Source organism: Acartia tonsa, chromosome 11 (assembly GCF_053477335.1).
Source record: "Acartia tonsa isolate MP-2025a chromosome 11, ASM5347733v1, whole genome shotgun sequence".
NCBI classification, from domain to species: domain Eukaryota; kingdom Metazoa; phylum Arthropoda; class Copepoda; order Calanoida; family Acartiidae; genus Acartia; species Acartia tonsa.
Window position 1 is genome coordinate 49,303,222 of NC_137270.1, and position 22,878 is coordinate 49,326,099.

Genomic DNA, 22,878 nt, shown 5'->3' on the forward strand with positions numbered 1-22,878 from the left:
TATAATGATACTTTTTTGTTGCAATAATTATTGCACTTTTGAATATTTTCTTTAAAACCCGTGAATAATACGTAATTAATACTTTTTAGTATGTAGCTACTCAATAATTCACTTTGTCAGTCTGTAACGCTATTGGAGAAATGTAATTTTCTCTGCTGCTATTTAAGATTGCAAGGTGAATTTTTTAGTGAAGATTTCTAAAGCATTTTCGCATGAAATCTATACATTGTTTTTTTAGTACATGCTTCAAAAGATGTAAGTGTTATTAAAAGGTCCGTCCGTATGTCCTTCACAGACGGATAGCTTTTTTCATTAATTTAAGCATGTTAGAATTGTATAACGTATATTTTTAAAACCGCTTTGCCGTAAAAATTTTTAGTTTTTTGCAATATATTATTTACTTTCTGACAAATGTATACGCTACTTATGGATTCCTATAACAATTAGGTACGACTTAGGAAAGCGCAGCATCTCTATAATCGTTACCAGAAAGTCCGTACGTCCATGTTGCTTTTTTAAAAGTTATACTTTAGTATAAGGATATATTAATATAACGTATATTTTTAAAAACGCTTTGCCGTAAAAATTAACAAACACACATCCTGTTACTTTAGTATAAAGAAATATTAATATTACGTACGGACCTACCTAGTTTTAAAAACGCTTTGCCGTAAAAATAAATTAAAAATAATTATATTCTAGCACACTATATTAATTTTAAAACAATTAAAGACTTAGACTAGTTACAAATACATGATCAAAATACAACATAAAAATTGAAAATAAATACATTAAACATATCAAAATACATACTATTACTATTAAAATCAATCAAATTAAGGATAATTAACATTAAAGGTAACATTGACATCAGACAACACGACAATTGAATTCGAGCCGACATTAAAATTTACGATCGGCCTTTCATTCGCTTGTCTACGTTGTTGTTGTGGCTGTGGTGGAGGCGGTGGAGGCGGGTTTTGAGGCGGGTCTTGGGGCGGTGGAGGTGGTGGAGGAGGCGTGCCTGGACGTGGTGGAGGCGGGTTTGGAGGCGGGACTTGGGGAGGTTGAGGTGGCGGAGGTAAAACTGGACGAGGCGGCAGGGGCGGAACGCCATTAATGTTGTTGTTGGAACCAACAATCAACACTAATTGTCCATTATGGTTCTGCTGCAGTAGGTCAGCCAGGTTTCGTTGGTGGTTTCGTTGCACACCTTAATTTTAATAAATTAAATTAATAATTAATATATACGAAAACGAAACGAACGGACTTTATTTAAACTTTACTACAGTAATATTAATTAAAGTAACTATATGTATATACTTAACAAAAGGTAAATTAAAATAGTTATAAACCTTCCAGGGACAAATAAAAAATCTACCAGTTTATCGGTTAGCGAGATCAGACACACACACACACACACAGACAGACATCCTGTTACTTTTAGTATAACTAAAGAATATATTTTATACCTCGTTGTTGTTCAAAAGCTCCAGCAGCAGGGCGGCGGTTGGCGGCGAGTCTCGGCGATCTTCTTGTTGGAGTATCAGACGTACTAGATTTATTACTTTTTTTTCTGGCCATATTAACAACTTGTTTACACAATGAGTTATAAATACCAATTAAATTAGAAAGTTTAAGTAACAATTAATAAATAATATTATTACGCATTATTAAAAACTAAAACTTAAAAGTATGTTACTAAGAGAAACGAAAGGGAAAACAAAAGAAAGGACTGAGAAAATTTAATTTAATCATTATTCATTTTGTCTTTTGATTTAAATTATTAATTATTATTAATTAAATTACCTTAAGTAACTTCTTAATCTTCAAGTTTGCTGGCGGCTGGGCAATCTCCCTACAATTTAAATTACAAATTTGTATTAAATGTAAAAATGGGTTATTAAAATGTAATTTTTACAGGATATAGAAAAGCTTTGCTTTTAATAAGAGACATTGAAATTTTAATTTGAAATATAGAAAAGCTTTGCTTTTAATAAGAGTGGGTTATTAAAATGAAAAAAATTTATATATCACACCCTTTAAAATAAGTGACCTTGAAGTTGAAACTTGAAAGGTTAATGACCTATATTATACCAATATCTATCCTTTTGCAAAAGCTTTTCTTTAATAACGTATCGTCCGTCTGTCACTAATTTTACTTTCATTTACTTACTTTAACTTACACTGCATTTTAAAAGCAAAGCTTTTCTATAATTTTCTATAATTAGGATCGGTTAATTACTGTAACTTACACTGCATTTTAAAAGCAAAGCTTTTCTATAATTTTCTATAATTAGGGTCGGTTAATTAGAGTCTTCCAAAAAAATTAACTTACAATTTTGCCCTGAATCTTTAAGTGTTAATATCCGCTTTTATGGAAGAAGAAGTTATAAAAAATCCTTGTTAGTTCCAAAATGAGGGGAAGGGGAAGATAACATGACACCTAGGCTTTATAAGTTAACCCCCCCCCCCAAAAAACAAAATAAAATCCCCTATATGACGATTGATATATATGATTTTGAGTTTTGACCCATCCCCCCCCCCCCTTCCCTATTTAAGAAGGGTTGACCAAAATGAGGGTGGGGGAAGGGGAAGATAACATGACACCTAGGCTTTATAAGTTAACCCCCCCCCCCCCAAAAAAAAAATAAATCCCCTATATGACGATTGATATATATGATTTTGAGTTTTGACCTCTCCCCCTCCCCCCCCCCCCAAGAAATAACAAAAACATATGGTAATAGATAAAAGTTCCCCTTCTAACTAAGCGAAGCTTTTCTATAATTTGTATAAAAGGGTAAACCGTAAATGGATTAATTAAAATAAAAGATATATGTTGGCGTCGGCTATGAAGGCTTTTGGCCCGTGTTTTACAGACGGACAGAATACTTACTTATAATTTTGATTATACTAAATATACTTATACGTTTATGTTAATGTTTTGCATTAATGGATATTGTCATCCTTGTTAAAAATTTTCCACTCCACACATCCCAAATAACAAGCCGGAAGGTGATAATAGAAAGTTATAGTTATTAAGGAAGATTAATAATTTTAGCAAAAAAATAACACAAGTTCCCAAAGTTTTATAATAGCGTTTTCTTATTCGTTGGCTTAACAACTTTAGAGTTTTATTGAATTTTGATTAGTTGTTTCATTAAATTGAGTGTCCAAACGTTTCAACCGCTAAATCTAATCTACAGAAGGGGTAATTTTGTGTATCATCATTGGGGATAGACATCAATTTATCGCTCATTGTCTTATACCTTTAGCTCCTTGAACTATATCTGTTATCACCCTAGTAAAGCTATTAATCAAGATAATAAAACAAAATAATAATAGCAAATTTAGGATTATGTAATTGTAAATTCAATTGTTTAAGTTTTAACGTTTTTCTATTAGCTTAATGCTTCAAAAGACAACCATACATTGTTCCAAATGGTCTATTTATTATTCATAATTTTAGAGCTTCGCTACTTCGCCACGGATAAAAATCAAAATGTTTAAAATGGACTCACGGACATTCTGGTAATGGTTATAGAGTTGCTAAGCTTTCTGAATTGTACCTAACTACTACAGAAATCATAATGGAAAGTTTAAAATCGATAGGACAATTCTTCTTCATTAATATTCTGCTTATATCAACAAGGATGACAATTATTTCCTAATTTCCATATGTCTTGTCACCTTGTGTTGTTATTCTTGGGGGGGGGGGGGGGGGGTCATAAATCAAGTTCATATATCGGTGACCGGTCAACCTTTCTTAAATATAGAATTTGTTTCCCTTCGCCTTCAGTATTTTATTTTTTTTGGAGCGAAGCTATTTCATAATTAAGTTTTTCTTTATAGACATTTTTCCGTGCATTTTAAATTTGTTTCAATTTTCCCATAATTACTAAAATAAAAGAATAATGTCAGTTGTCTATAATATGATAGGAATAGGATAAATATTTATTCCAATATGGCTTCTAAATTACATATACGGCACAATGCGATAAATATCTATTTCAAACCGTTGGGTCAGTAATTATATAAAAATAAAAACTTGACTTAAAAGTACTCGTTAATAAATAGGATAAATATTTATTCCAATATGGCTTCTAAATTACATATACGGCACAATGCGATAAATATCTATTTCAAACCGTTGGGTCAGTAATTATATAAAAATAAAAACTTGACTTAAAAGTACTCGTTAATAAATAGGATAAATATCTATTCCAATATGGCTTCTAAATTACATTTCATTTCGCTTTTATGGATGTTGTGATCCTTGTTGATATGGGTATGACTATGAATCATAGATTATTTGTGTGTGTGTCCATTCCATTTTAGAGGCGCTACTACAACGGAAATATTATTACTTGGATGCTGCATCATATTTTCATGTATTCTGATAAAGTGAAACTCATAGCTGGCTAAAATAACCATACCCCCCACCCCCCAATCTACCCACTCCCCTTCTACTAGATGAACTAATGAACAATAAACGAGTTCTGTGTTAGCAAGCTAAATTAACTACAAATTTTCTTTCTCAGTATATCCATGTATATATTTCATATTATTTCATTGTTTGTCCATTTTTAAAAACCCGGAAGGCAAGTAGGGATTGAATGGACTGTAAAGTGTAAATTATACTGGTACCCAACGTTTTATAATCACGTTTTCTCATTCGTTTGCTTGGACTTATAAATGTATTATTTTTGACAAAATCATACGTCATTTTTTTTGTAAAATTGTTAAATACAGAATACTGTTTAAAGGACATACCTAACCGTAATTGACGGACATACCGACTCTAATCATAGAAAAGCTCTGCTTTATTAAAAGTAAGGTTTCAAGTTCGACCCCTTGCTCAAATCAAAACCTCAACCTCAACCACGGATAAAAAACAAATATATAATATCGTAACCAACCTGGTAATGGTATGGGGGGAGAAACAAGATTAAATTTGGATTTAATACGATGAAATTATAGTAAATAAATTAGCCGTTAGAGGGTAAATATTTCAAATTGTTCTTAAATTTATACTTTCATCATTCATTGGTAAAAAAAGTTAAAAATTATATTTCAAGTTTTAGAAACCTATTTTTAAGAAAAGTTACATTTGAGACGAATTGATTTCACAAAGTATTCGGTAATGTAGAAAACAAACAAAATTGCTTCAAAGTTACATATTGAAAGTTGGAATATATGAATCTTCAGTGATACTATATTCTCTTTATAACACTTTATGAAGGCTTTTTGGCCAATTATATTATAGATAATAAAACAAAATAATATCAATCATATTTATTTTATATAAAAAAGAAGTATTAAAACAATTTTTATCAGAAGCAGTTTTGGGAAATTCGCATATTTTGCAAATGGAGTATTAGTAGAAAATTAGGATCATGGAAAGAAAAACGAAGTTGCGGGCTTCATCGTACGTTCACAGTAGCTTATGAAGATTAGGTTAGGTTAGGTAAAGTAAATTTTAATGATTAGAAAATATGCACCGCTTTTTGCTTCTTATAATTTCGGTATTTTTTAATTAACGTTAAGCTACAAAAAAAGCCAAGAAAGTTCTAGAAAATATGCCAAGGTTCCGTGATTCCTAATCATGCAAATCACATGATATTTAGCTAAAAAATATTTTATATTCTGTCCAGAAGGGTAGTGAGATATTACAGAATTTTAATATTTTATATCCCCTATATTTTGAACTATTTCACACCTCTCGGACAAGGGTCAGTATATACTCGTATATGGAAATATAATAATAAACCCCTTACACCCGATATTATCAGACTTTTTCCCACGGACCCCAAATAAAACGAAAATTAGCCGTTTATTGCCCTAACTTGAACATTTACAGAGTCAAAATAATATTTGAAACTTCACATATGACTGTATTTACCTTTCCTTATTTTTTAAGTAATTTTTGTAGAATAATTTCTTAAAAGTTCCAGTGAGTTAAAAAAAATTATATTAAAATTCCAAGTTCAATTCCACATGAAGTTAACGTTAAAATTTGAGCAACAATAAAACTATAAGAACATAAGCCATTTCTTCGCTTGCAGATAAAAACAAAAAATCAATATTTAGGAAATAATTTTGTAATAAACCTCTATTAATATTTGTCTTCGAACTATGAAAATATACACAAAATTACCCCTTTTGTAATCAATATTTAGTGGTTTAAATATTTGGACACTCAAAGTAATGAACCAACCAATCAAAATTCTATGAAAGTCCCCAAAGTTACTTAGCCAACTAACAAAATGTCATTAACTTTGGGAACTAATGTAATAAACAGCCAAATGTCCATTTCCTCCCTGCATACAATTACGTACAGAGGGTAGAGTTTTAAATGAAAAGATTTAAAAGTATCCTATTTTATAGTTGCAAGCTTGTTTTATCTGTAGAGAAGGATCTCGCTAACCGCTTAAACGATATGGTTCACTTTTACAGTGAAGCTTCTTATGGTTTTTGGGAAAGGTTTTAGGCTATTTTATTTTTGTTATAAAAAGTCGTTCATTGGTTTTAAGTTATTTTTCTGCCCTTTTATATCCTTTTGAATATCCCTAAATACTAGGGATGCAGTGAATCAAATAGAAATTAGAAAAATATAAATTTAGATTAGAATGACTTTTTTCAGAGATTTGACCATGGTTTAATCTTTTTACACTTTAAATAATATTTAATAAACAACTAACTCAGGAAGAAATAGCAAAGTTTGAGGTAGAGATAGAGAAGAGAGAGAGAGAGAGAGAGAGAGAGAGAGAGAGAGAGAAAGAGAGAGAGAGAGAGAGAAAGAGAGAGAGAGAGAGAGAGAGAGAAAGAGAGAGAGAGAAAGAGTGAGATAGATAGATAGAGAGAGAGAAAGAGGTAACACAAAAAGCCGAGCCAGTAAAAAATATTTGAAATTTTGATCTGTTACTTTTTTTTATTTTTTGCATTTTTATCATTAAAATGATTGTCATGTGTGCTTCTTTTAAATGACATTTTTTAAAAACACAGAACGTTTTAACTATTTTGAATGCAATTATCTATAAATCACTGCAATTGTTTGTATTTAATGCATTTATTATTTAATTTTCGTAAAAATGATGTGCGCGGTATTGTACTGTTTAGAAAATTTGAAAATTCTTTTTCATCTAATTAAATATTTGTCATTTTTATAGGCAATATTTTTAAAGATTTATCTTCAATTGTCAGTTATCTACCTATATATATAACATTATTTGCAAATTCTTGATCACTTTAAACCTAATCTATATAAATCTAGGGGAGACAAGTCTGATGGTTGCAACAAGCTGGGGCCACCTCTATGTGGTCAGAGCTCTTGTGGAAAGTGGAGCAGAAATCAATGCTCAGGATATCAATGGTAAGTCAGTTTTTAATTTCTTCTTATGTTTCTTATGCTTATTAGGCCAACCTATTTTATAGGCAACAATAATTTATAATTATACCTAGATAATAGATGATTTTTGATATTATTATCAAAACCTATATATCTCTCCATATATCTAACAATCTATTCCTGAAATAAACACTGTAATCTAATCTATATGTATCTAGGGTATACAAGTCTGATACATGCATCAGTGTCTGGCCACCTTTATATGGTCAGATTTCTTGTGGATACTGGAGCAGAAATCAATGCTCAGGATATCAATGGTAAGTCAGTTTATATTTTTTATGAAATTTTTTTTCTAAGTCAGATATTATAAAAGTTAGATACGTTATTCTCAATTTTAAATGACAAAAGTTTAAATAAACACTCTTTTTCTAATGCTAGCCCAGGAATAAAGGTATCATTAGCCTTGAAAGTTCTCTTTACATATTCTCTTGGAATATAATATATTAGAGTAATGTTAATTTAAGGTAAGACTGCCCTGGATCATGCAATTGAAGTGGAACATGGTCGAATTGTAGAATATCTTAAACAGAGAGGTAAGTTATTCAAATTAATAAGTAACTAATGTCTATGTATATTAGGATCAATGAAACAAATAGTAAGGTATTTACTGGTTATGTCCAATAACTAATACTAGCAAAGATATATTTAGGCATAAAGGAGGAGGTTTTTACAATCTTCATAGAAAAAGTGTGGGGGGCATGGGGCAGTTATTTTTTAATTAGATAAAAAAAAGTACAAGCTCTAAAGGAAAGAACTTTAATTATTTAATCCTTTTGGTTATATACCATGCATATAACACCCTCTCTTAAAAAAAAATATTTTTATTTACAGAGGCTGATATTAATATTTTAGGAGGCAAGAAAGGGGATGAGGTTATGGAATAAGGAGGACTTGATGAAGATTATGATGAGGTAAATTTAAATCACCAATTAAAATCTGTGAATCTGTCAGTCTGGCTAAATCAAAATATATAATCCTACATTTAAACATTATTTTTTGCCTAGCATAATATTAACTTTATTTATTGCAGAGAAGATGTGTTACTTATGCACCACATTACTTTAGCATTTAATGTTGAATAAATTGGTACTTTTATATTTGGCTGTCCTAGCTTATACTTCTCTACATGATTCCTCTATGATAACAAAACCAGGTCAGCTTTAAATCTAAATAATCAAAGATGACAATATTCATAACATGTAAAGAGATTATCATATGTTAAGTTATTCAGACAGATGGTTGTACAAAAATAAATTTAAATAAATAAATTAAGTTTTTTAACTGACAGTTTTAAAACCATCAAAACTTAAAAATCATATTTTTTAATATGGCCGTCCCGTTTTCACAAAAGCAGTATGGAAACTTTGATGATGCCTTATTAATTTCTATTTATTGTAATAAAATATTATATACTAGTGACTATGCCCCTAGAGGCCTCTTTATTTTAACCGAATTTTAATAACCAAATATATTTTTTTAGATTTTATAAGAAAATTTTTATTTTTAAATTTTTGTGGGAAAAATTTTTGAGGGGGTTTCTCCCCCTCCCCTCATTTTTTACTTTAGTTAAAAAATTTAAATATTTTTTTTGGGGGGGGGTAATTTATTTCTATTATTTCTATTTCTATATATCTATCTTTCTATCTCTCTTTTTTCTCAATATAGGGGTTGTTTATTCCACTAGTTCCCAAAGTTTTATGATATTGTTTTCTTATTTGCTGGCTGAACAACTTTAGGGACTTTTATGTAATTTGATTGTTTCATTAAGTTTAGTGTCCAAACGTTTCAACCAATCATTATAATCTACAGAAGAGGTAATTCTGTGTTTTACCATTGAGGATTTACTTCAATTTGTCAGCCATTGTCTTATCCCTTTAGATCCCTGAATATTCTCTCATTTATGATTCCCTTCTTATTCTAGATCTGATTGAGACCACTGCTTTACTGCTTAATGGACATCTATTATATGAACAAAAAATACAAACTTAATTTTAACCTGATTCTCATAATTTCATTATTTTGAATTTTAAAAATTAAATTGCTTTTAAAATTGCTTAAATGAAAGATTTTGCTTGTTAAATCATAACTTTTTTTTAAATTTTAAAATGATTTGCTTTTAAAACTTGTAACATGATTTTGAAGTAATAAAATGATTTTGCTTTTTAACCATGAAACATGATTTTGCTTTAATAAAATTATTTTGCTTTAATATATTCATATTGCATTTTAAATTTGTAACATGATTTTGCTTTTTAAATTTTTATAGAATTTGCTTTTAAACTTTTAACATGATTTTGCTTCAATAAAATTATTTTGCTTTAATGAAATGATTTTGCTTTTTAAATTTGTAACATGATTTTGTTTATTGAACTTTATATGATTTTGCTTTTAGACTTTTAACATGATTATGCTTTTAAACTTTTAAAAAGATTTTGCTTTAGTAAAATGATTTTGCTTTTAAACTTTTGACATAATTTAGTTTTTAAAAAAATGATTTTAGCCTAATAAAATGATTATGCTTTTAGAATTTCTAACATGATTTTGCTTATTAAACTAGTATCATGATTTTGCTTTTTAAATTTTTATATAATTTTGCTTAAATGTTTTTGCTTCAATAAAATTATTTTGCTCTAATAAAATGATTTTGCTTATTAAATTTTTGATTTTGCTTTTAAACTTTTAACATGATTATGCTTTTAAACTTTTAAAAAGATTTTGCTCTAATAAAATCATTTTGCTTTTTAAGCTTGTAATCTGATTTTTTCTTATCAAATTTTAATATGATTTTGCTTTTAAAAAGATTTTGCTCTAATAAAGTGATTTTGCTTATTAAAATTTGTAACATGATTTTGCTTAATAAAATGATTTTGCATATAAAAATATATTTTTATTATGATATCAAAGCTATTCTCTAATTTACTTTATGTGTTGATGTAAAAAAAGTTTTAGCATATAAGTTTTGGTGAATCAGCCCTATTGATTTTTAGTTTATTTACCTATCTTTGTTCTTTTCCATCAAAGCTGCCAAACTTATAGATATTATTGTCCTTGTTAAAAATATCTAAAGTTAAATGAAACAACATCTAAATTATTTTAATAGTAGACAACTATTAAAAGAATAAAGCTTCTCCATAAAAGCATATGTCCTACACCACCACTGAAGATAAAACACAGGGAAAAGGAAGCTGACTTATTTTCACAAAAACAGCATGACGATTAATTTATTGATGTCTCATTGTTTATCATTTATTGTAATATAAAATTATATACTTGTATCTTATGCTTGAAATCAGTTTTCTGAAATGCACTTCATGCAACTATCCCATTGTTGTAAAAACACATCACTATGTAAAGGACAATTTCAAAATGTGTTATCTGATAATTGTAAAACTTGGCACGTTTTTTAAAAGTAGAGCTTTTCTATGATTATGGTTGTTCCATCCTTCCTTCCAGAAATGATATTTTTTCTATAATTCAGTCATGTTAGAAATGTCCTATTGATTTCAAACTTTGCATGATGATTCCTTTAACAGTTAGGTGCAATTAAACAAGCTTAGCAACTCATATTGACACCAGAAAGTCTGTACGTCCACTTAAAACATGTTAACGATTTTTTTATGTGACATCATTATCCCAGCTATTAGACTTCTATACTAACTTCGCTTTTATGGATGATGTCATCCATGTTTCTAGATACTTCACATTTTCACATAGACATTTTACTCCTTTATAAAACAAACTACAATATTTTTCTAAAACTTGATGACAAAACTGTTTACAAGTTAAAAATAAAAACTAGAACCATACAAATGATGACATACAAACTATAAGAAAGCATTTGTAACTGCATACTTCTGTCATGTTCAGATATCACAAAGAAATTTAATATTAAGAAAGGTAAAAATCAACATGTTTAAAACGGAGGTATGGACATTCTGGTGACGATTATAGACTTGGTATGCTTTCTAAATCCTACCTAACTACTACAGAAATAACCATGCAAAGTATGAAATCGATATGACAATTCTATATGCATAAATTTTCAAAGAGACATGTTTTAGACATCTAGCAATGCTTTTTTGTTATTTAGATAAACACTGGCTCTGGGCTTTCTGACTACGTTTTATAATTAATTAATATTATTTATCAAAAACAAGAATGACAACATCCATAAAAGCGAAGCTGTCAATAACACTTGTAAAGTGTCAGAACTCAATATCAGAATATTGTATAAAAATCAAGGCAAAATTGTAAGTAAATTTATTTAAAACCTGCTTAGATACATGCTGATTAAGGACATTCTTACATTATTAGGACATGATTATAGAGATGCTTTTCTCATAATATTTGTTAAAAAAGTTTAAAATCAACATGTTTGAAATGGATGAACACACTGACCCTAATTATAGAAAATATTCCCTTTTGTTAACGTGGTCACATTAAAGTTCAAGTTTTAGACATGTAGCATTTATTTTTTGTTGTTTTTGCATAACCTGGCTTATCCATTGGATAATTATGTATCAATAACTAAATATTTATAGTAATTATGGGGGCCTTTTTCACACTAAAAAGATGACATGTAAATTGAGAGTCTGTTTTTGTACATTACATATTTTCAAAAAACGTAAAAGTCACAGAGATTTTGACATGAAAATAATAATTCAACTTTGAAAGTGTATGTCCAGTAGAGTCTTGTAAACTGCCGGATTTATACCTCCATGCTGTTTAGGGAATTATGGGATATGGTCATTATCAGGTTCTAGGCTATTTGTTGTGTGACTGAAGGAGGGAGGTTGTGTTGATATTTTTATAAAAGTGATAGGGTGATGTGTTTGTTTGTTTGCATTGAAGCTTCTTCTAGATCCAAGAATGGTTTTTAACTATTTATGGGGAGAGTACCAATATAATCAAAAAATGATCTATTAAAGGGCAGGGGGTTAATCTCCACTGACCTCCCTATACGCTTTTGTATTTGTAAGTGTTCCTAAAGGCCTATATAGCGAAGCCTCTAATAATATTGAGGAGAAAAAACAAAACATTAATAAAAACTATATCATTTATTCAAAGGAAATTTCCAGAATGAAATAATTTCAAAAAAATAAAATTACAAAGAAAAGAAAAAATGTACATGTTAAAAACTTTAAAATCAGAAGGACAAACAAATAATAACTCTCTCATTAATAAAAATAATAAGAAGATCATTAATTTGTAAGTCTAAAGAAATTAAGATAAAGAAAAAGAAAAAGACATAAGTAAAGCCCTTATTTGCAGAAATGCTTTTGATTTTAGTTTAGAGGTTTGTGTAATTTCTGTTACAATCAAAGTTAAGCAGAAATTATACCTCCCCCAACTCATTTATTGTTCTAATTGCATTATCTGTCAAAGTTCCAAGTCAAATACCCTCCTCCCCCCCCCCCTTTCCACCCTCCTAAATTAAAGTAAAACCTGAAGGGTTACGACCCACTGCATTAGTTAGACATACAAAAAATTTCATCCTTTTTCTATCTAATTCAAAAATAGAGTGGGGGGGGGGTGGCTGCGCTTTATAGGATACTATCGGCTCTGCCTCTAGAGGCTTTGCTCCAAGAGGTTTAATTACGTCTGTTATTACCTGGATCCCCCATTCCACCACTATTTTAAATAATTTTAAAAAATGGCGGTGGGGTTTTTTGTTTTTTTGAGGGGGAGGGGTTGAGGGTGTCACACCCCCCAAGAAAATAGCCTTAAACCACCACAGGACCAGTAGGTATATTCCCTGAAGATTAGAATCCGATTGGTTCAGTGGTTACCGAGATCTTAAGGGACAGATGGACAGACATCATTTTAGTTTGTATTATGAAATGTATTATTAACTTCATTCAAGGAAATGATTGCATGTATCTCGGGCTGTTTTCTTTTTTAGGTTTTCCTAAACATAACTTCGAGTAACTTCTCATAGGTCCCAGGAAGGTTCATTACTATTTTGAGGGAGGGTACCACCATTCTCCCAAGAGAAATCGCCCCTACAAACCATTCCTCCGATTTTTTTAAGTTCGTAAAATCTAAAATAAAAAAATTGAGATTTAAATCCTCCCTCCTCAAGGGCACCTAGAGGCCTCTAGGGGCGTAGCCGATAGTAATAATTAAAGTATCTACTGGTAAATGATAGTCCCCAAATTTTTATAATAAGGTTTTCTTATTCGTTGCTTTGGGGACTTAAGTAAATTTTGATTGGTTAGAACTTATAGTTGGGTGTTCAAACGTTTCAACCACTAATTCTAAACAGAAGATATAATGTTATTTATTATCATTGGGGATGTACATTAATTTATCAGCCATTGTCTTATCCCTTCAGATCCCTGACAGTTGATAATGGAGGTTAGAATGAAGCTAAAATGAAAATGTTAGGCAATAAAAATAAAAACCTGTCTGGTTAGTTATGTTATGGATATATGTATAGATATGGGATATACATGGATATACTACAGGGGAAAACTTGTCAACAATTTGGCTTGCTAATATAGACCTCATTTATTGGTCTGTTCGTGAAGCTCTTTATGAGAATAGGGTAGTATTGAGCATCACTATATCAGAGTACATGAAAATCTGGTGCAACATCCATGTAATAATATATCCATTGTTATATTGTTGTATTTAAACTCAGGGCGAGGGGATACATCGGACAGTTTATTACACTAGTCCCAAAAGTATTAAAATAACGTTTTCTTATTTGTTGGCTTAACAACTTTAGGGACTTTACTCTTTAGTTAATCATAAAGTTGAGTGTTTAAACATTTCAACCACTAGTTCTAATCTACAGAAGGGGTTATTTTGTGTATCATCATTGGGGATGTACAACAATTTACAGGCCATTGTCTTATCCCTTTAGATCTCTGATATAAACTAGAAAAAATGTACAATCATAAGATTAAATCCAGTTTTTTTTGTTCCCAGAAAACTGTTTAAAATACGATACAAGAAATAACTATTAATAGAAAACTAAATATAATACGATGCTAGACATAATTTTTCAGTATGGCTGAGAACTGGTCCTAATCCACCAAAAATTACTGGTAACAATTCTAGAGTTGCTTCACTTTCTTAATTATACCCAACTATTACAGGAATCACCATGCCAAGTTTGAAATCGATAGGACATGCCTAAATGGCTAACCTGTACGGACGGACGGACCTTCCCTTATTAAAAAAGAGCTTCACTTGTAAAAAATCATAATCATGTATCTTATGTAATTCTATTTTGATGCGCATTTTAAAATGAATCTTGACTTTAGGGATAGGCAAATGGAATAATATTTTTTTTTGTTACATACATTATAAGTTTTGATATTCATAAAAGCATAAATGTTGCTGTATTGAATATGAATACCATAAATTCTATAATAATTTAGTTTTTTTTTTATGCATAATACTTCACTGTTTTTTACAATGTTAGTTTATTTTTAGAGAGAGACGGGACAATGGGCTGCTTATTACACTAGTCCCCAAAGTTTTACATTAATGTTTTCTTATTAGTTGGATTAGCAACTTTGGGGACTATTGGTTGTTTTATTTAGTTGAGTGTTCAAACGTTTCAACCACTAATTTTAATCTGCAGAATAATTAATTTTTCAGATTGACCATCCATGTGTCCCTGATTGCGGAAACTAAATTCAGTTCATCACATTTTTATATTCATAGAAAACTGGATGTATTATGATGCTTGATAAAAAATTTTCGTATGGTTAAGAACCGGTACTATTTTTTAAGCCATACTGGAAAATGTCTTGAAAACTATAAGCACAGACGAGTCTTGCACACAAAGAAGATAGGCCAGGGATCTAAAGGGATAAGACAATGGTCGATAAATTGATATGCATCCCCATTGATGCCACACAAAATTATCTCTTCAACAGATAAAATTTAGTGTTTGAAATGTTTGAACACTCACCTAAGAAAACGTTACTATAAAACTTTGGGGACTAGTGTAATTAACAGTGCAATGTCCCCTCCCTCCCTGATATAGGTGCAGCTTTCATACCATACAATCAAACCAAGAATAAAGAACATTGGTTATCATTTCTTTGCAATTTAAAATTTTATCCAATGAAATATGTAGGGATCTAAAGTGATAAGACAATGGGCGATAAATTGGTGTATAATATATTCCCAAAATATCTCTACTGTAGATTATAATTAGTGGTTGAAAGATGTGAACATTAAATTAAATATTGAAAAGTATAAGAAAACACTGAGGAATCTGTGTACACATTTGGAAATTCAAATTCTACTGACCTTGTTGCTTTTGTTTAGCTAGTTGTGTCTGTTAAGTAAGATCTGCAATTCAGTAAAAAAAGCTTGGTTCTTAGAATGGTTATTAAACAAATATCACAATAAAGTTTTTATCTATGAAATGATATTTTCTGGAGAGAAAAAAATTGTTAAAACCAGCCACATCATAACAAATTAAGTTTATTGATACTTTTCTGCTAGATATTCAAAACTAACACACGAGTTGCGGCATTGGTTGCGCAGGTACCCAAAGTCAGCCAGAAACTGCTAAATTCTTGCACATTCCCTTTAAGCCAGTACCCAAAGTCTGAGACTCCTAAAAATTGAATATTTGATCCACAGTGCGATCTTTTGAAAAAAATCGGGACATCCTAAAAATTTTAAATCGTTTTTTATCTATCCTAGGACCTAATAACGGCTGTAAGTAGACAGCTAGAAAAGAAATTTTTGAAAAAATATTAATTTTTGGCGGATTTATGCTATTTTTAAAAAGGGTAGTGAAAAATTTCTTTTCAGTTTTGATGATTTTCCAGATTTTCTTACACAATTTTTTCAAAGCAACAAAAAATACATTTATGTTCAGCTTATGCAAATAATTTTTGATTTAGGTACTTTTCAGATACCTGTACCAATGTATAATTAAAGAAAAATTTTAAAAAAATATTTTTTTGGTGGTGTAAAATGACATTTTGTGAGAAAATTTCACCAAAAATATTAAGATTTTTAACCCCAAAAAAATCAGTTTTCTCCATATTACCCAAAAACGGCCTGGAGGCCCCGGGTTTTCCAATAATAATATTAATATGAAACATGTATTGTGTATAAAACAGTTTTCACAACCTGGGGCCTCCCGGCCGTTTTTGAGTAATTGAGCATTTTACATTGCATGGTTTGAACATTTTCGTTCTGGTTAATTTCAAATTTTCCTTCGTTAGAGGAGGAAGGAGTCATTTTAGAGCCCAAAGTCATCTCTGCAATATTTTTAAACTTTTTAAGGCGGATCTTTCTTGACTTATGCATCATTTGCCTTTGGCGAACCGTTTCGCCGTTATTTGCTGCCGTTGGCGTGATTTTTAACGATTTTTGCCGTTCTCGCGGTTTTAATGGACATTTAAGGGATAGAGGAGTCGTTAAATAAAGATGACTTAAATATACTTTTATTTTAGCAATTAAATTTGCTAAATTTCATGTGTTCTAAAAAAATTTGTAGTTCTAACTGGTTTTGGTCCAGCAGAAATTCAAATTTGGGGATTAATTATAATATTGCAAAAACATTTTATATGCATCAGAGAGAGAGAGAGAGAAATATACGTTTGAGAGAGAATATAATTTAAGTAATTATGCTTATATTCTTATACAAACTTTAAATGAAGATAGCTAGACTTAGAACATAGAATAAAGGTATTAACACAAAATCAAAAGTGTTTTGAAAATTATGTTATTGTTGTTTATATCTGTAAAAAATATTTAAAAACATGCCTTATAAGTGTCCTTTTTTACTTATACTGGACCTACCTAAAAATGCCGGGACTCGAAATGGGTGCACCTGACGCTGTATTCTTGTTCACAAACATTGTTTGCATTGAAGAAATATTTACATAGACGTTGATTTTGTTAAAATATTCCTATCCTAACTAAAGTTATGAAGTTTTATAGATTTTTTAAAAATAGGGTAGCTTCGCTCCTCCAAAACAGCAAGACGTACTTACCAAATGCACATTAGAAGTTAACTGTGGCAAAATTTAAGTTATTTCCGAGTTAAAGCAAAAGAAATTACATCATTTCTTCAAATACAAGCTTATTTATTGAAGTTTACTTTTGTCTACTCTAAATGTCCCGTTTTTTGGCAAAAGATCGCACTGTGCCCTTACTCCCTGAAAAAGTTCACTCCAAAATTTGTTTTGTAATTTACATAAAAATTTTTGTCACGGGTTACAGAAAATTTAAGCTACACATAAACACAGTTGAGTTTTTATTCAAAGCTGTTTAGACTTTATTGTAATTTTGTGATTTTTTAGACTTAGGGATGGTAAAGGCACCCATCTAAGATATATAGTTGGTTAGTTTAGTTTGTAACGTGATTTTGTAGAGAAAGTCTAATTCTTTTAGTGACTTAAAGCTATGAAAATTATAAAAATTTGTGTAGGAAATTGTTTTAATATTAACAAGGATGACATCATCCATAAGAAGCGAAAAAAAAATTGACAAACAGACAAAGTGAATCAAACATGGTTTTCAATGGTCATTCAAAAAAGGAAGAAAGAAAAAGAAGGGCATAAAAAATTACAAAAATCACAAAACCTTCACAAAAAATATCTTTATAGATATTCTTACAAAACCCATTAACTAGCAGAAAAAAAAGTAAGTCATATACAGGATTCTCTTAAGAAAATTAAACCTTCACAAAAATAATCGGCAATCTATCTTCTATGGCAGGAGAGAAAATAAAAAATATAGAAATACAGGAAACTTAATTTTGAATCTCTTGCACACATTTTTTTTGAAAATCGGACCATAAACACTATAGATATGTGAAAATAAGTAAAAGTTAAAGCAACTAAAAAGCTGTTTTAAAGCAGTCGGACTTCTATAGATGTTACAAACTCAAATGATAAGACTGTTGACCCTAAAAACCCTAAAGGTCTAGCTTTGATAACAGCTGAGTAAATCTCATTTACCACTGGCATTACAAACAGACTGAGTGACACAGTGAATTATAGAGTAGCTTCCCCACTAAAAATAATTATGTTATGCTTTATATTTTTATGCTAACTTTAGAAAAGATTTGCTTCTAAAAAACTAGTATTAATTAAATTCTACTATCTATCTATAACTGAAGAGAAAATATTACCAAATGCAAGGTTATTGTGTACTTTATGAAAACATAAGATTTGTGTACATCATACTAAAAAATTGGTTCTCATAGCTAGCTCGCAGGAAAAAGTTACCATAACTTGATTTCATATATAAATATATCAGCTTTATTGTAAAGTACCAGGATGTTTGTCTGTCTTTCTGTACCAAAAGATCTCGCTAACCGTTGAACTAATATGGTTCTCCTTTACAATGAAGCTTCTTATATGTTCAAGGATGGTTTATAACTATTTTGTGTGGGAGGGTACAATTATCCTCCCAAGAAAAATCACCCCTAGAAAAAATAAACCCCAACCCCCACCAAAAAAAAAGATCATTTAAAATTTTTCATGGGTTTTTGATAATGACTATTTTGGTGGTGCATATGTCACAATTCATAAAAGCAAACTCTGGATTGGTAACAAAGTCAAACCAAAACACTTGTAGAGTGTCAGAACTGAATAAGCAGAATAAAATATCTAACAAAATTGTAAGTAATTTTTTTGCAAAAAACAGGACATTGTTTAAGGACAGACTTCTGTCTTTAGGATTTGATTATACAGATGTTTTGTTTATAATCTTATACCTTCATTTAATAGTAATGTACCTGTACCTGTACCAGCTCTTCATTCCACCTGGGAACATAAGGCTGCAACAAGGGCTCTCCATCCATTTCTATTCTGTGCCTCTGTCTCTACTTCATCCAAGGTTAGGTTAGCTTTTTGAAGATCAGCTTCTATAGTCCTTAACCACGTTCCTTTTGGCTTTCCCCTTTTCCTCTGTCCTTCTGGTACCCATTTAAAGGTTTGTTTAGTAAGCCTTCTATTGCTCATGCGTAATACATGTCCAAGCCAAGAAAGACGTTTTTTCTTTATTTGTAATGACATTGCTTCACTATTTGTTCTTTTGTGTAAATTTTTATTAGATATTCTCTCAGGCCAATATATTCTACATATTCTTCGTAGACATGTATTATGAAATGCATCTAGTTTCTTGAAATTTTGTACATTTTCTCTCCAACATTCAGAACCATACATTAGTATTGATTTAACCCATTAATGACAATAGGGTCTTAAACGACGCACAAATTCAAACCTATACTATCACTCTATTTTTTTATGCTGTCCTTTTTAAATGTTTGTAAATAACTGAATAGAGCTTCAAGTTTTGTCCTCTACATTGCTTGGCCTCTCACTTCATTCGATGACCAGATGAAATCATATTTTCATGGCAGAAGTGGAAAAAATAGGAAAAAATTTCCACACCAGGCCTAACTTTTTTCTTTTAAAGAATTAAAACATACTTATTTATAATTAATTATAGCATTTGTTATAAATTTTTAGTTTCTGCTAAGTTTTCTTTGATTTTAGTTAGTTTACATACTTTTTTTTGATAAATTGTTGTGCGTCGTATTCGACGCATTCGGACTAATCATTTTAGCCATTGCGTCCTTTTTGACCTTATAGGACTAATCATTTTAGGATTTTACTGTATAATCTCCTATAATCTACTAGTTGCCACGCCCTTAACCTCTAGGACGTGTGGGGGATGTCAGGAAAATAGCTTAAAACCATCCCAAGGTATTTATAAAGCTTCCCTGATAAGTAAAACCAATTCAGACCTTCAATTTCTGTAATCTTTGGCTTGAGCCAAAAAACCTTACTACTTTATAGTATGGAATACAATACAAGCAGCGGCTACGCCCCTAGAGGCATCTAAGGCCCCTTAGATTGCAGGGGGAGTCAAATCCCCTCTTTCAATTACAATTTTTTAAAGTAAAAGTTTTTTTTTATTTTTTTTATTTTTTTATTTTCTAGGGATGATTTCTCTTAAGGGATGGTGGTGGTACCCTCCTTCAAAATAGTTATAAACCTTACCAGGACCTAGTAGAAGCTACCATGTAACGGAGCACCATATAGGTTCAGTGGTTAGCAAGGTCCTTTGGTACACACACAAAGACATACAATAACATGTTACTTTATTTAAAGGATATAAAAGTAGTAGCGCAGATAATCTACAACTAGGGTCTGTCTGTATGTCCACCTGTCTGTATTTCCATAATTGCATCCAAATAAATAATAGCTACCTTACAACTAGGGAATGTATGTATGTCTGTCTATATATCCACAATTACAGCCAATTAAAGACTGTAAATATGTTTATACTTCCGTAATTTTTATTGCAGCCTAGCTGTTAATATATTCATAAAAATAGCGCAAATACTCTACAATTATGGTCTGTCTGTACATCCGTCCGTCTGTATATATATAATTGCATCCAAATAATTAACAACTACGCTACAACTAAGGAATGTATTGGTTAGGGATCTAAAATAGTAAGGCAATGGCCGATAAATTGATGTACTTACTCAGGGATATTATACCATAAAATCTTTCTGTAGATTACATTTAGTGGTTGAAACATTTGGACACTTAATAAACCAACCAATCAAAATACAAATACAATTCCCCACAGTTGGTAAGACAACAAATAAGAAAAAGTTATTATAAAACTTAAAGGATTAACAGGGGCTGGGGGGGGGGGGGGGATTGAGGGGTTGTCATGTATTGGGTTGTTCAATATAATTGTCGACAAAATCATATTTTTTTGCTAAACATTGTAATAAAGTGAAAGGGTATCTCTCTGTGTATCTGCTTAACTGATATGCTTCTTTTTTTACTTTGTAGCTTCTCATAGGTCCTAGGAAGGTTTACAACTATTTTTGGGGAGGTTACCTCCACCCTCCAAAGAGAAATCGCCCCTTGAAAAAGACCCCCCAACACATGAAAAAATTGAATTAACTTAATGAAATTAATTCTTTTTAAATAAAAAATATTGTTGTTGAATTCAATGACCTCTCCCCATCTCAAGTGCTCCTAAAGGCCTCTAGGGGAGTAGCCACTAGTACTAAATAATTATATTCTGAATTGTTTCATACAGACGAATGGACGTACAGACCAACACTGATTGTAGAGTATCTGTGTTATGTATCCTTTTAATAAAGTAACAGGATATACTTTCTACATGTGTCTGTGTGTTGTGTACCAAGGGATCTCACTAACCACTGAACCGATATGGTTCTCCTTTACATGGTAGCTTCTCATAGAACCTGGTAAGGTTTATAAATATTTTGGGGGAGAGTACCACCACCCTCCAAAGAGAAATTGCCACTTAAAAAAGACCCCCAACACAAGAAAAAATAGAATGAACTTAATGAAATTAATTCTTTTTAAATCTAAAATAAAAAATATTGTTGTAGAATTCAATGACCTCTCCCCATCCCAAGTAGCCACTAGTACCAAATAATTATATTCTGAATTGTTTTATACAGACGAATGGACGTACAGACAGACACTGATTGTAGAGTATCTGTGTTATGTATCCTTTTAATAAAGTAACAGGATCTAAATACATTCTACATACATGTGTCTGTGTGTACTAAGGGATCTCACTAACCACTGAACCGATATGGTTCTCCTTTACATTTTAGCTTCTCATAGGACCTGGTAAGGTTTATAACTATTTTGGGGGAGAGTACCACAACTGCTCTAGGAGAAATCACCCCTAGAAAATAATAAACCCCTCTCATTATTTTTTTAAAAATTTTCTTTAAAAACTGTAATTGAAAGAGGGGGTTTGACTCCCCCCAAACCCAAGGGTCCCTGGATGCCTCTAGGGGCGAAGCCGCTGCTAGTATAGTGTTCCATACTATAAAGTAGTAAGGTTTTTGTCTGAAGCTAAAGATTATAGAAATTTCGGGTCTGAATTGGTTTTACTTCAGGAAAGCTTTATAAATATCTCGGGATGGTTTTATGCTATTTTTCTGACATTCCCCACCCACCCTAGAGGTTAGGGGCGAAGCAACTAATAGATTATACAGTAAAAGCCTAAGATGATTAGTCCGATATGGTACATAATAGACGCATGGGAAAAATGATTAGTCCGAATGCGTCGGAAACGACGCAAAAAAAAAACTTCTTTGGTATGCCACAAATCAAAAAATCTAAAAATACAAATGTCTTACAATCCCTTAAGGAGGCTGTGTTTAAAATTTCAAGTGATTCTGACGACAGGGGGGAAGTTCGGCACTAATGGGTTAACATTACTATTGTATATTCTAATTTTGGTTCTCTCGCTGTATTTATTGGATTTCCAAACTGGTTTTAAGATAGCAAAAGTTGCACTTGCTTTATTAATTCTTGATTTAATATCTGCTGCTGCGCCCTCCTTTGGGTTTATAATACTACCCAGGTATGTAAATTCTTCAACTACTTCAATTGTATTATTGTCAACAATAATAGGTGCTACAGCATTGTCATTTGATATGTACATGGCTTTAGTTTTGTCAG

General features: G+C 30.9%; 2 protein-coding genes across 2 annotated transcripts in view; one reads left to right on the forward strand and one right to left on the reverse strand.

The window, feature by feature from the left end:
* The window catches only part of LOC145331356 (uncharacterized), a 29,659-nt gene extending 20,131 nt beyond the window's left edge, over nucleotides 1-9,528 (forward strand). The window contains exons 19-23 of the mRNA XM_080175975.1: nucleotides 7,274-7,372; nucleotides 7,567-7,665; nucleotides 7,873-7,941; nucleotides 8,261-8,319; nucleotides 9,330-9,528. Of these exons, the coding sequence (XP_080032101.1) occupies nucleotides 7,274-7,372; nucleotides 7,567-7,665; nucleotides 7,873-7,941; nucleotides 8,261-8,292 (299 nt within the window). The 3' untranslated portion in view covers nucleotides 8,293-8,319; nucleotides 9,330-9,528. The remainder of the gene's footprint in view (nucleotides 1-7,273; nucleotides 7,373-7,566; nucleotides 7,666-7,872; nucleotides 7,942-8,260; nucleotides 8,320-9,329) is intronic.
* Nucleotides 764-1,584, reverse strand: LOC145332398 (uncharacterized). Its single transcript, XM_080177396.1, has 2 exons — nucleotides 1,473-1,584; nucleotides 764-1,213 (listed from the first exon to the last, which is right to left on the reverse strand). The coding sequence occupies exons 1-2, from the start codon at nucleotides 1,582-1,584 to the stop codon at nucleotides 837-839; spliced, it is 489 nt and encodes a 162-aa protein (XP_080033522.1). The 3' UTR covers nucleotides 764-836.
* Nucleotides 9,529-22,878: the final 13,350 nt, after the last annotated feature.

Bases quoted from the DNA above. Each gene is read 5' to 3' on its own strand.
- LOC145332398 (XM_080177396.1), bottom strand. From the start codon at position 1,584: ATGGCCAGAAAAAAAAGTAATAAATCTAGTACGTCTGATACTCCAACA. The intron at 1,214-1,472 runs GTATAAAATATA...ATTAAAATTAAG, and splicing joins AGCTTTTGAACAACAACGAG to GTGTGCAACGAAACCACCAA.